The 14,715-nt window shown below is 42.0% G+C and overlaps 1 protein-coding gene across 1 annotated transcript; it reads right to left on the bottom strand.

Annotated features, from left to right (window-relative positions):
- Positions 1-16: 16 nt before the first annotated feature.
- MSH6 (mutS homolog 6) lies at positions 17-13,365 on the bottom strand. The gene is made up of 9 exons (XM_010577853.1): positions 13,286-13,365; positions 10,552-10,739; positions 6,484-9,025; positions 4,826-5,091; positions 4,120-4,237; positions 1,789-1,878; positions 1,041-1,189; positions 632-831; positions 17-98 (listed from the first exon to the last, which is right to left on the bottom strand). Exons 2-9 carry the CDS (start codon positions 10,705-10,707, stop codon positions 17-19), a joined length of 3,603 nt encoding a protein of 1,200 aa, XP_010576155.1. The 5' UTR covers positions 10,708-10,739; positions 13,286-13,365.
- Positions 13,366-14,715: the final 1,350 nt, after the last annotated feature.

The following is a 14,715-nucleotide window of genomic DNA, read 5'->3' as shown; positions in this document are numbered from 1 at the left end:
AAAAACACTTGTGTTCTTAAAGATGATTGATCATAGCGGTAAGTTTCTGAACAGCATTTGCATCACTTGTTGCACCATCCACCACCAGGCAGAGATACCTAAGGGAAACAATGAAGTCAGCTTTACCCAGCATGGACACAGAGCCTCAGCTTCCTCTTACTTGCACAGCTTTAGAAGAGGGAGATGCCATTTCATGCCTGGTGTAAAGGCTGCCAGCAGCTGTCACTACCTGCTGCAGAGGCAGTCGCCAGCAGCTCCAGTACTACTGTAACAGCCCCCAGTGCCCCCCCAGCACTGCGCAGCAGCCGTCAGCGCCGGGCTGGTTCAGGCATTCCTTCGGTTTGGCTCGGCTCACAGCCAGCCCGCACCTCTATGGAAATTAAGCTCTTAGCCCTAGAGACTAGCAGGGTGACCCAAGGCTTAAAATACTGCATTACTCATTGTATCTGTCCTCTTGTAGTCAGGTTTTAGTACTTCCCTCCCTCACTGCTTGTGAGGTACATTTGATAGTCACAAAAATAGTTTTAACTGCCCCCCCTGCTGTGAGACTATGAGCAAAAGCCACTGCCCAATTTTTAAAATGGATGCCCACCAAGCAATGTGCAACTTAAAAGGGAAAACAAGGCCTTACCTAAATGCTCTCAGCGAAAGGGTCATTTTTTCAAACTCTTTCGCCTTTCTGTGCCCCTTCTGAATAACTTCCTCTGGAATATTAGCAAGTCTTGCTGCATTGAAGCCATAGCTCTTCGGACATGCTCCTTCGATGAACTTATACAGGAACGTAATTGTTTCCTGGCTTGGATCCTCACTCTCATTTTCAACCATACATGCCTAGAAAGAGTAAGTTACAAGTCAGCGTATGTAATACTTACTTACCTACAGACTAATAAACACATGAGACATCACATCCTTTTCTCAGGACACATCTGTGACTCTGGGTGGAAGAGTGCAGAAAAGCACGCACAGCATGAGATCTATCAGCCAGAAGGAAAAATGCCATACTTCAGTGCTCACAACTTGTGCGTTACACTTACACATACCATGTGGCCAAGCCGCACAGCCATGTTGTGTGAATGATCCTCTACCAATGAATGGTAGTGTGTGGAGAACAGAGTCCGACACTTGATTTTCTCTGCAAGTTCTTTCACAACTGCGCTCGCTATAGCTGTTCCATCAAAAGTAGCTGTGCCTCTGCCTGGAGAAGAAATGGAAAAAAAGTGGCAAAGTAAATTCAATCCATAGTTTACTTGCTACTGAGGATAGACCCCCCATCTTTAATTGCCAAGACTAACTAACAGAAGCAAAGATGCTTTTCTAAAGGCAAATGCAATGCATTGTTTGCCATGTATCAATTTGTATTGTTTGTTTTTCTCCCTCTTCACTGTGCGGAAGATTGACAAACAGCAGCGAGCAGTGACCCAAGTATTTGCCCCGTAACAATCCCACTCTCTTCTGCACTGCAGAAAAAGACACTTCTGCTCTCTTGAGCCTTGCTACCAGCTTGCTCAAGGTTTGCTGCAAGTAATTATGCAAAGGAAAGCAGGAAAACTCGGCTAGAAACAGGCTAGTAACGATTGGGGGGTGGGAGGTGTTGTATTAGTTCCCAGGGCACTTAAGAAGTTCATGTTTTAAGAGAGACTTGCGTAGATACTGACCAGTTAAAACATTAGGAGCATTATGATGAAACTGCCCCTATGTACTTGGTTGCCATTTAAACAGCCCAACAACCTTACAGCTAGTCTTCAATCTTAGATTTAATTTCTATCTATTACTAAATAGACTAATTACCCAGTTCATCCACAAGGACAAGGGAATGCTCTGTTGCATGCTGGAGAATGCTGGAAGTCTCACTCAATTCAACGAAGAAGGTACTTTCACCTTTAAAAGAAATGACAAAAAAAAAAAAGCCGTGAAGTAGTCAAAGATCTGAAAACCACAACTAAACCCCCATTTAATCAGCCCTAGAATCTTGGTCAAGCTAAAATGAAACTTGACAGCAAACTGAAGATGAACAAAAACTTAAAGCTTTTTTTCCAGCATGAAAATGGTAGGTCTCCATTTGCCAGAAAAAGCAGGGTTTGGCTCCTTAAGAGTACAGGCATGGGCACAAGTACAGTTAATTGAGTAAGTTTTAGGCCACCTTATCTGTCTACTTTTAATAGCACGGGTCAGGTGTGCCAGCTGGACAAAAAAAGGGGCACAAAGGATACAAGATGGGGAGAATCTTTTGCCCCTTCTTGCTCTTAAATGCAAGAGGCAGGCCTAAGGTGTGTGGCTTTTCAGTGTAAATAAGCAAGCAGAAAATCTTAAAAAAGACTAAGAGACTAGCCTTACTGGTTTGGTTGTTGATGTCATAAGGTAATGAATTATTCAGATAATTAAGGCTGTACTCATATGTACTCTACTTGAGTGAGATATGACAAAAGAAATATACTGCTGCTAAGGACTGAACATCTTACAGGAGTTCTAACAACCCAGATAATACAAGGCCTGAAATTTAGAGCTGAAGTTGTATTTTAGCGGATTACAAGCAGAAGTACACAATCATTCAGACCCTTGTACATGGTAAATCCACACGTATAAAGTCTCAGATTTACTAGTTCTTTGCAGGGTTCATTCTGAATAATCACATGCAGCAGCAATTAATGTAATTTCAGAGCAGGCAAGTATTTACTTCCTGTACTCATGCTGCATGAGCACTGCTGTGCTCTAACATAAGTTTTTCAACATGAATTATTAAACAGTGTCCAGCAATCCTGATATTCTCCATTTATTTAAAGAAATTTCCAGGATTTAATATGGTTTTAACAATGTTTAGGAAGAACCATTTATTTGCTGTAGAAAATAAACCCCTAAAATTACACAGGCAATTTTTAAATGATACTACTTAAAATTTACTTCATAAAAGTCCTGTTGACATCCATTACAAAATGACTGCCATGGGACAACTTTCACTGTGCTTTCATTTCTACACAGTGTGGAAACTAATGCGACAAGAACAGATTTCAAAGCTAGTTCCGCTGCACAGCATTCAGCCTCGTGATGTGAAAAAACATTTGTGCATGTATTTGGAAAAGAATTAGCTCTCAGTTGACAGAAAAATAAGTTGAAAATGTTACATTTTTCTAGACTACCTCTCTCTTGCAGAAGGGGCAGTTTTTATTTCTACCATAAGCACTTAAGTATTCTTCCATTCTTACAATTTCTTTTTGTACTGAAATTAAACAAAATGGAAAATAGCTGGGCAAAGAAACCCGTAATAAAATTCCCTAGCTGCAAAGAAAAGCCTTGATTTGGGGAAGGGTAAATATTTTTTTAATTAAGAACTCAGAATGATTCATTTCCAAATTCCTTATGTGCAACAAGTTCAGTAGGCTTAATTCCTTTCATATTCACTGACCCACATTTTTCAGCAGAAAGATCACAGAAAATCTGCACCCTCCTTAAATGAGTTGTGATACTACTCTTCTTACCACAAAAAATACTTTGTTCTTCCAGCCCCGTGACACTTTGCCTACCACCACAGGCAGACTTTCCCATTCCAGTTGTTGGGTCATCCTCCACTTCAGTCTTCCTCTCCATGGGAAGAAACAAAATACTCCCAGGAACTGTCAACTACCGCTTCCAGGAAGGAACCCTGCCTCTCTCTTCATTGTCTGAAGAAATCGGATTTCAGACATAAGGCAGGCATTCTGATTGAAACAAGGGACCTCTAGGTAGGCCTTGCAAGAAGCTTAAAAAACAACTCCTCTACCACAGCTACCTGAACATCACTGTCCTATTCCAGAACACTTAGAAAAAGATACCCATGTAAGTAGAACACAATCAGCTGTACCATATCTAAAAAGATATTCCTCAGACTTGCATCCAGCTGGAAGGCAGGCTTTTAATATTAAAATTCATTAAAAAGTGATTCTATGTGTCTGTCAAAAATAATGGAGGACAAGCATATCAAACAAATCAAGCATAACTACAATCCTGTTTCTACTCTGAACGACGAGAGACGAGTTGCCCAGCTCTCCCCCCAAAATCAACAGACTATCCCTTTCCAACTTGCCACTCAAAGCAAGAAAAGAAACTCACCCGGTGGCAAAAGCACTTTGGATTTCAGAAACTCACCTGCCATAATTCTGTCTGAGGCGCCAAGCCTCGTAAATACTCTGTCAATCGGTGTAAGCCTGCAGACTTCAGCAGGTACGTAGCATCCCAGTTGAGCCATTATAACCAGGAGACCAGCCTGCAGAACAAACATTAAAACATTTTAATTTTTACTATGTGCTTGGAGCTTCAGTTCCACACAGAGAACGAGGGAATGAAACTGTATTTCCCCTAAAACAAAGACTAGAGTGCATAAAGCTTCCCACTGTTTTAACAGCTCCAGGCTGCAGCGTCATAATCTCAAGTAGGACTAAAGCACTCTGAAAGCCTTCAAAACACAAGTTATCACCGCAAGCAGTGTTAATAAAGCAAACTCCCTGTTGCTTTCCCAGTGGCCGCTGAAGTCTATTTTCATCTTGTTTAACCTGCAGAAGCATCTTTTACCAGATGATGCCAAATACTGGATAAGGCCACTTGAAAAATATTTTTCCCAACCATCTCTCATAAGAGAAATAAAACTTATTCCTCACTAAAGTAAGCAAAAGTAGAAAATATACTATCTAAACATGGCATTTTCTACCAGATTATATTTTGTCTTTACAGTGTAATTGCTGTACTGTGCTGCACACCCTGAAGACCACTCCTTTGACATTTATAAACAGTCATGTGATTATGCAAAACACAGAGGTACACTGGAACATTCAGTCTTATGCAGATAGTCAATCACCTGTCTCATGAGCGTAGATTTGCCACCCATATTCGGGCCAGTTACTAACACACAGGAAGCTTCACTACTGCTATCTTCATCTTTGCTGCCTATCACAATGTCATTAGGAATAAAATCATCCCCAAAGAAAGTTTTTGTAATACACGGATGGCGTGAATTTTTAAGTTCCAGGAAGGGAGGAGCACTATCCACAGGCAGTAGAATTACAGGTCGGCACAGTGGTCCACCACCATCTTGACTGTAGTTAGCAAGGGACATCAAGACATCTATAAGATTAAGAGAAATTCCAGTAAGTCACGCTTTCAACCTTTCTTTATTCATTCACTGGAATGCATTTACTCATTGAATAGCATTTTTGTAAACACAATTTTCCATTTCCATTCCATTTTCCTGTTAAGGAAAACGCCCAAGAAGTACTCCAGAAGAACAAGTAAAAGATGGGAGTGTTCACAATGTCTTTCCTCATTCCTTCCAGGTTTCTACCGATGCCAGATTAAAAATCCTCCCCTCTAGTTTTTAGTTTAAGTCTTTAAAATCCACATCATTTCACTTCAAAAGCTATTTTTTTAATGTACTTGTATAAAATATTATTTTCTTGTATTGTTTTTTAATTTGGAACAGGGTAAGTAAAGAGGAAATCAGCTTCTGTGACAGTGAATTACTTTGTTAAGAATCATAATGCTGCTTGAAAGTTGCCAGAATAAATTTATATAAATACTAAAATTCTGTTGGCCTAGCAGAAAGCAGCAGCACAACCCCCCTCAATTAGCCTAGCTCTAAGGTTCTGAAAGCTGATTACCTACAAAATGAGACCATGTTATGTGATATTAGAGACTTTATGTACACATATTACAGCTGAGCCTGAAAGCTGTCTCCCTTTCTACTGAAAATCAATTCAGTACTTGCCCTGGTACTGCAGCGTAGCTAATGTGACTGCTTCCCAGCTCTCTAGCCCGCTCAGAGAATCCGTTCCTAGACAACGCTCACTGCCTGCCTGTCCTCCCCTTTCTGCCCCAGTGGCATTCAGAGAGTGCTTTCATTTTTCCCTGGAACAAAGACATCCCGGAGTGCCTCAAGCTAGCAGAAAATTCACAGTACAAGAGTACGCCAGTCCCGAGAAGGGAATGCAGGAGACTGTTCTACCCTAGAAATTTAAGGAAGATTTGGGGAAGTCTTCCTACTAGACTACCTTCTTCGAAGCAGTGACAATGACCACTTTTTTTATTTTTGAAGGCTGCTGAGAAAGCAGACTGCTCAGACAGAAAGATGACTAGCGGGTTAAATTTTTATACCTCCATCTGCATCACTGCCTTCATTTAATAAGAAGCAACTAATCCATACATGAGAATCCTAGAAGCAGCAAGAGACCCACCAGGCTATGCTGAACAGCGAGAAATACTCAGCTGCATACCTACAATCACACAACAGGAACGAAGAAAGAGCTTGCAAACATCAGGACCCAACAACTGTTCTGCCATTTACTGACAGGAAGGAAACAGGCGATCACTGTTAATTACCAACCCTGTTATCGCAATCAGAGTTTTTAAACTACAAATTAAGAGCTGGCAACAAGCCTTTTTTGCTTATCCAGATCGGATTTCATCATTTACTATAAAAGAGTATTTTTTCTATATGTAAAAATGAAGAAAATCTCTTACCTAACACAGCAATGCATTCCACAGCTGTCTGCCAGTCTTTGCTATTTTTATCAAAGTTGTAAAACAAACGCCTCATACAGTCTTTTAGTGCTGCATCTCTGCGCTCTTCAGCATTAACCATGGCAGCCAGCATCTTCTCTATCTCCTTGGTCCAGTAACGCTTATATCCCTTCCTGGTTGACTTCAACTCGTATTCCTCAGGTAAATTACGTGATACTACACTTTCCGGTATTTCCATTTGGTATCGGTTTTTGCCTGCCCCCCAGTAGAGCATGGATTTGAATCCAAGCAGTTTGCGTTGCTTATCCAGGTACTTGTGAAGATCTTCCTCAACAGCTTTAATATCCTGTAGTGCTTTATCGTAGTCAGGGTCAAAACCTGCCTTTGGAGTAATCACTCCTGTCTTTCGAGCTTGGTTATGATCAAAAGCAGTATCCCATCTTTTAAGCTCTGCACTCAAGTCTGGGAAGCGGCCATCTGGATTTTTGGCTTTGCGGGTGACCAGCTGCTTAAGGATTTTAGATTTGAAGTCGCTGGCAATTTCTTCCATGACATCAACAATTTCATTCATTACTTTAAACCCCTCCAGTGCAGACAAAAAGTCAGCAATTTTTTTTTTGCTGTATTTGATTTCTTCATAAAAGATGGCCCTGCTGTCAGGATGGTTCTGACTTTTAAGTGGCGATCCAATACTGTGAATTTTGCTGAGCAGCCTTTCAAGGTCAGGCAGTTTCTTCAGGTGCTCGCTAACTTCAGACATTTTATCTGGTACTGCCAGAAGGTCCTCAACAGCATCTAATCGATCATTGATGGATTTAGGATTACAAAGCGGAGCACAGAGCCACTGTTTCAGGAGTCGCTTCCCAAATGGCGTAAAACAAGAATCAATCCTTTCCAACAAAGTACCTTCTGTGGTTCCGTTGGTTCCGTTCTGCAGGACTTCCAAGTTCATCAGGGTGACTCCATCCAGCACCATCCGCTGGTCAGTTTTGGCAAAGAAACTACTTGGACTCGTAGTTTTTGCAGTATCAATATCCACGGGGACATACTCCTCAAAGTTTGCCAGCGATAACAGCTCCTGATCAATCAAGCATTTTTTGAGATAGAAGACACATCCCCCAAGAGCTGACAAAGCTAACTCACTGTTTTCACCAGGAGTTAATCCCAGCGAGTCGCTCTCTGAAGTCAAAGATTTGATTACAGAGGGCAGAGAACATCCATTTTCAGAGTTCTGTTTCTCCTTGAAATATCCTTCTTCAAGAAGGACTTTTAGTGTTTTAGAGGCATTCCAGAACTGGGAACCAGAGATCAGCCCTTCCTGAATGCAAGAAACAAGTGAGCCCTTCAGTATCTTTTGTGTGTCCACAGACAGGTTCCCCTTCTCATACAGTACCTGCACGGGAGTGTAATGCGCTACTAAAGTCCTAAACCTCGAACAGTGCCGGTCATCTGAGAACTGGCCTACGTAAAACTTCCCCACCGACGTGTCAACAAAGCAGACTCCATAAACACGTTGTCCAGAGGAGTCTTCTTTTTCCTTAACGCACAGAAGGTATTTGTTATGGTTCTCAGAGGGATCACAGTCCAGAACACTGTAAGTCTGAGTTCCTTTGGTGATGATTCTGCATATTTCTCGGCGTACAACCTTGTCAAATTTTGTTGGGTGGGCCATTGACTTGTAGCGCGTTTCCATCATTTCGGGAGTTTCTGTTTGCTCAACACGGGCTACCTTGTAGCCTTTCTGCACTAGAACATCAGAGAATCTGCCAAATGCAGTTTCTGGAAAACCTGAATGGGCCCAAGTACCTTTCATAAAGATCAGGCCCAACTCATTTACACCAGTGACTGCATCCATATGATACAACTCATAGAATTTTCCAACTTTGTAGAAAATCACAGCATCGAAGTTTTGACTTTTCAGCTGCCACCACCTCCGCATTCCTGGCGTACACTTGTTGAGATAGTCCTCAGGCACATGCAGAGTACATGGGTCATAACCAGGGTCACTCTGCCGTCTCCTGTGCGCATCTTTCTTTTTCCCTTCCTGCAGCCAATCAAGCTTTTCATGTTCCCATACTGCGAAGCCACTGGTGCCTCCACTGCAAGCATTTGCTTGAGATTCGAAAGTTTCAGGTGCTGCAAATGATGTCAGCTTAGACTTGGCTTCTAAAGAAACCGTTGCTGCTCTTTTGGGCGTTTCAGAACGTTCATTTTCTAAGCTACTCCTTTTAGCAGGCTTGTTTATCTCTCTTCTTTTTCGTTTAGAAGGGACTTTTATGGGGCTTTCTGCGACACTCTCTGCATCCGTCTCTGTGTCAGTAGATTCATTTTCATCCACCCCACTACTACCTTCCTCGCTGCTTGCCACTTCTTTCACATCAGGCTTGAACTCTACATCAGAACCATCGTGATCACTGTCAGAATCCAACACTCTTCTTCTTTTGGCTTTTATGGCACTTCCCCTGCTCATTACTCGCTTATTACTCTTCACATCCTCCTCACTATTGCAGTCATCACTGTTGCCTGATGCACTTTCACTCATCTGCTGGAAAAATAAATTATTTTACCTCCAGAAAATTCTGGCTACAAAGTAAAGTATTGCTGCTGCAAAAAGAAGCACAAAAACGTGCAAAAATGCAGTAGCTATACTACTTCAAGCAAGAAACAGCAGAGCCACAGCCAATTCCATTTACCTTCACAGAATTAAATTTTTTTCTGGATAACGAACTGCTACTGACCAGTGGAATAATTACTCCTCTTTGCATTCTTTACATCCTCATTCTTTGCATAAGTGATGCTGATGAATAAGATATTTAAACTGGACAGAAGGCATATGGTATATGAAATGCAGCACAAAGGAGAAATGCCTCCATAAGCTAACTCTGTGCTGTAATTTTTTCCTACCGACTATGTTGGAAATGTCACTGGGTTTTGCAGCCTTTCAGTACTGGCCTATGTGAGTTTTGCCCATGTGGTTTTGGGTTTTGGTTTTTTTGTGGTTTTTGTGTTTGTTTTGGGTTGGGGTTTTTTTTGTTTGGTTTTTGGGGGGTTTTTTTGAGTTAACTACCTATTTCCACCTACAAACATACTACCTTATAGTAACCTTCAAGAAGATTGTGCACGTCTAGGAGAAAGAAAAGAAGCTCCATTATTTGCCTTTTCAGCCTGAAACTTTAAGAACTCCAGCGCCAGTGCTGGAGAAAAACAGCAGTGGAAGGACTGTAATAAGTACCAAGTGCCAGTGCCCACCACACTGCTGCCACAAACATAACACAATGCTTGGAGTGGCATATGCCCCTCGGGGCAATGTCACACTGGAGAAAGAGTAGATGGGCCATGCTGACAGAGAAGGTACAGAAAACCACTATCCCATTGACAGTTTCTTCGTACCATTCCTTTCCAAAGAAATTTATTCCAACACATATGGTGGTACTGAAATAATATTTGAATCATTCACAATACAACTTGAATACAAAACAATAAAAGATCTCTTTTTAGTTACCCCACCAACAGATTGGTGTTAACAGTACAAGAATTTGTACTTTAGTGCTACTCTACAACATGAGAGCAGGCTCCAAAAATCCAATTTAAGGCCTTACGATGAATACTCAAGAAGTTAGAAATTTCTACATTATGACAAATTAAAATTCAGATCAAACTTAGGGGAACTTGGAATATGACTAGCAGATAGAGAAGATAAGAAGATGCATCAGAAAAAAGGTTCTTTATGAGTGAGAAAGTGGGTCACCTGCGTTACCCAGGGAGTGATCAATAAAGAGAGTTAGAGGAGTAACTTCTGAGGTCAGTCTTTACCGTACAGAACACCAAGAAGAGGTATTAGACTTGTCTTTCCAACCATAAAAGGTGAGAGACCAGTGTATGGCCTGACAACACAGAAGCAGTGCAAAAAAAAGACATATGGATATATATGCATGCATGATTAAAGAGCAGATTAAGCTGCTATTATGGTACTAGAGAATTGCAGGATAGTCCACTCTTAGTTCCAAGAGACAGCTTCTAAGTTCTAGCACTATTTCTGAAAATGACAGCAAGTAAGAAAAATTTTACCTCCATTTCCTCCTCTTCCTCCTCCTCCTCCTCCTCCTCTGTGTCTGAAGGTTCACTGCATACTGCCAGTTCAAGCCGCTTAGTTTTATCTTTACTTATTGCATCGTCCGCTAGCACCATTGCTCTCTTAATTTCAGGCTTTGTACTATAAAACATACCTCCCTTCTGTGTCTCCCCATCTGATGAACCTTTAAAACCACAAATAATTAATCAGAAACTGAAGTTAGTTTAGCATTTAGCCAGTCATTTAGTTACTGTTCACACTTCACTTTTAAATGTATTCAGACAACTAGTATAATTATCTAACATTCTGTTTTGTTACCAGTCATTCCCACCACATCTTAAATATAGCAACCTGTCACTCATTCAGCCTGATAAACTATCCCTAGAGAAAGTCTAAACACTCACAAATGAAATGCCTACCTAGTACATGAACACTTGAAGAATTGTTTCTATTTCTGTAACTCATTACCACATCTGAACACTTCTAAGCTAAGCTCTAAACACCCTCACGCTAACTATAGTTACTACTGAAAAGCAACACTTCATACTAGCAGTGCAGCAGACCTGACTGAGACCACATGGCTACTTTAGCAACAATAGGTAAGTTCAATCATAAAGTTATTTTCAAATTATGGGCATCAGTCATCTATGACATAGATTTCTTGGCTAAAGCTCTGCTGGTCGTTCAAACTGCTCCTAAGTGCAGCAAGGCAGCCAGACCCAACACCAACGTATTAGCCAGATTAGCTGATCATCAATCATGCTGGCAATTCACCCTGACACTGCAAGGTATCAAGCAAAGCCTACTATTAATAACTGCACCATCCCTCTTCCTCTTTCATATCCTGTGAGCACCACAGTTCCTCCTTCCACTACCTGTACATAAACACAAATCCCAGCCAATCTATGGACTGATTTCTAGAAAGGGTCCCCAAAGATGCTGAGATTCATCTTGATGCCATGCTCAAGAAATGAATCATGTATGTAACATATTATGTATTCAACTTGCAGAAAGAAAGAAGGGGGACATAAGATTACACTCTGGATGGGAAAGGGCAATTCCTTTTTCTGTTCCTAGAAGTTTAGATTCACCCGCTCTTGTGAATCCCTTCATATGCTGCTATTAACTGAAGCTTCAGCTCTAAGTCAATGGTAGACAAAAGGCAGCTGAGTTGTAGGAGGCCAACTATCTCAGAAATAAGACAAATGGAATTCTTTCTCACATTCATTTCTTTGAGCTTGCAGTAGCAAAGGATGGAGTTACAAGTAGCTGCTTCTACAGCACAACGCGACACACTAACAAACCAGATCTCCATTTTAAGTTTGCAAACGCAGTGAGACAATCCAAAAATATTTTGCATTTAATGTTGACAATTTAACAATGGCAGGAGAAAAATCCCATCACGTAATTTAACTGCATACTCAAGCGTGGAACACCTGCATATTCACTTAACCAGCTTGTATGTAATTCCACTTCTTGTATGCCCAACTGTTAGAAGCCTAGCCCTGTCACGTCTGTATTTACAAACAACACCACAACATAAGAAACTTCTCCATTTTCTTACCCAAAGATTCCAACACTCTTACTTTGTATACAGAGATGCTTTTTGTCTGAATTTAAAAGCAAAGCATGTATTTTAAATATTTTTACTCTGTTCTGTATTAACCACATTTCTTGTAGATAGACCAGTGTTTCTATGTTTAAACATTTTGAACATGTCTTACTTTCCTGCAATTTTCTTTTGGTACACAGATCAATTCTGCTTACCTGTATTTGCTTCTAAATGCAACTGCAAGCTGTTAAAATATATTTTATTCTTTTAAAATACCTTCAGGAAAGATACATATAAAGTACCAACCAATTCACTTGCCTTAAATTATGCTAACATTTACGGTAATAACATGACCGTTTTAATTTAAAACTACTTATGGCTTAAATGCAGTACATTTAAGTATAAACAAGCCCAAAAAAATCACGAGATGGAACTCTGACTTGTAAAAAGTAAGAAACTGTTTAAATTCAGTTGTTTCACTGACATCATAAGCAAATTCTACAGTATATCAAAAATACTGTATTATACCCAAAGTACTTGTTTGACTAACAACAGAACAGTTTACAGCAACATAATTTATACATGACTGTTTACAGCCAATGATTTACAGTTTTAAGCAACAGTAAAATTATAAAACCAGGGGAAAACAGATCATGATTACTAATGTGAGTTTTATTACGCAAAATGTTGAAATAACACCACAGTAGAATTAATTTTAGTTCCCTAACATCCTGTGCCTAGTCTTTTGATGCTGGACAAACTGCAGTTCCCAAATAGCTAATAAAAACTGGGTTTGGCACTCCTAATATTTTAAGGATTTCAGGGCTAGAAATTGAAATAGTGGACTTATCTTTTAGATCTTCTTTTATATTGATGGGAGAAATAAAGGAAAAAACTTCAAAACATAAGCAAGCTTCAAGTTTGCGTTCTAATCTAATAAACAAGAGGGCTTAGTGGTTTACGTTTAAGAACCATATAACCATAAACGCACCTGTAACCCTCAAAAACTTGCTATGTCTAACTTACAACGTACAAAACATGTTTTCCAACTCAATACTGATCTTGGTTTTGCTGCTCTTTTCTCTATGGAGAACACCATACCCTATATTCCATGCCTATTTTTCAAAAACAAAAAGTGGCATATTTCCATTTCAAGAAGTTTTATTTGCATCTCTTACCTTTATATGGCCTCAGATATTTAATACTGACCCAGCCCCTTGTAGGGCTGTCATCAAAAAACTGTACGTGGACACGAGTGGATTTCCCTTTTCCTCTGACTATTGTTCTTTCAGTCGGATGGTTGTATATGAGACACGGCCACCAAGGATAACCTTCCATCTTGGCCCAGACCAAGTCACCAGGTGAATACTCACAGGAGACACTGCAAAGACAACAGATGCGTAATTTAAGGAGCATAAACATTTAAAAGAGCTCCCTTCATAAACGTAACTGCACGCTGCTTCTGAGCGGCTTGCGCACTGAAGGTCTTGGGTGGCACCCAGGTGGTGCAACCTGGATTATACAGTCCTTCTACACCACCGCCAATGCTTCTCTTCAACGACTTTTTGGATTTGCTCCTCCAGGTTCTACTGGATCCCTCCAGAGATAAGAGCTTTGTAGCCACAGAAGATGGGCCGAGGTCGGGAGGGACCTCTGGAGCTCATCTTGTCCAACGCCCCTGCTCAAGCAGGGCCACCTAGAGCCATGTGTAACCAGACTCTTAGCGGATTTCTTAAGGGACGGGGAGAGAGTAACTGGGTCCAACAGTCACATTAACTTAAAGAAAAAGGTTGCAGACCACCTATTACGAATTGCCAACCTACGTAACCAAGACGAGTTTTCCTGTAGAGACTAATTCTCAACAGGGCACCTGAAGGAAACGAATAAGATTTCAAAAAAACCCTCAAGCTACAAAAACTAAAGCAATAAATAAAAACCTCGTCTCCACCGCAAAGCACCTGATGCGGCTTTCGTTCGCTCTCTCCTTCTCCCCCAAGATTTCAACCCAGCCGCTGATGACCGGGGGCGGCGGGGGGAGGGGGTATCCCCGCAGGCTATAGCCAAACCATCAGCCAGCCGAGACACTTAAACCACCAAGACGCGGAACCGAAAGGCAATTGAGGCACCAGGGAAAACCAAAAAATAAGATTCCCCTCCGGGTGGATGCCGGCGTTACCCCCAAACCCCGGCTGAGGCAGAAGGCCGCCGGCCTCCCATCACGCCGCGCCGCTGCCGGCAGCGCCTCCCCCGCGCCAAGGCGCCGCAGGCCCGCACCCCCCCACGCACACACACTCCCCACACACACACACACTCCCCACACGGCCCCCGCCACCCCCCACACCGTGAGGCGGCGGCCAAAAGCCCGGGGGGCTCGCTGAAAACCGCTCACACACACACACACACACCCCCCCCGTGCCGGGAAGGCCCCGGTGGGCCCAAGCAGCCGCCGGCGCCGGGGGGGGGGGGGGGTGGTGAGTGAAGGGGACGGACGGACGGACACGGACACACAGACGGACACCGGCGCCTCCGCGCCCCGAGGGGTCCCGCTCCAACGGCCACCGGCGACAGCACGCGCCCCCCCCTCAACGGTCCGCGCGCGCGCTGCATC

This window comes from Haliaeetus leucocephalus, unplaced genomic scaffold, assembly GCF_000737465.1.
Source record: "Haliaeetus leucocephalus isolate CR32 unplaced genomic scaffold, Haliaeetus_leucocephalus-4.0 Scaffold577, whole genome shotgun sequence".
NCBI lineage: Eukaryota > Metazoa > Chordata > Aves > Accipitriformes > Accipitridae > Haliaeetus > Haliaeetus leucocephalus.
The sequence above is the reverse complement of the archived record's forward strand: the minus strand, read 5'-3'. Positions and strand labels throughout refer to the sequence as shown.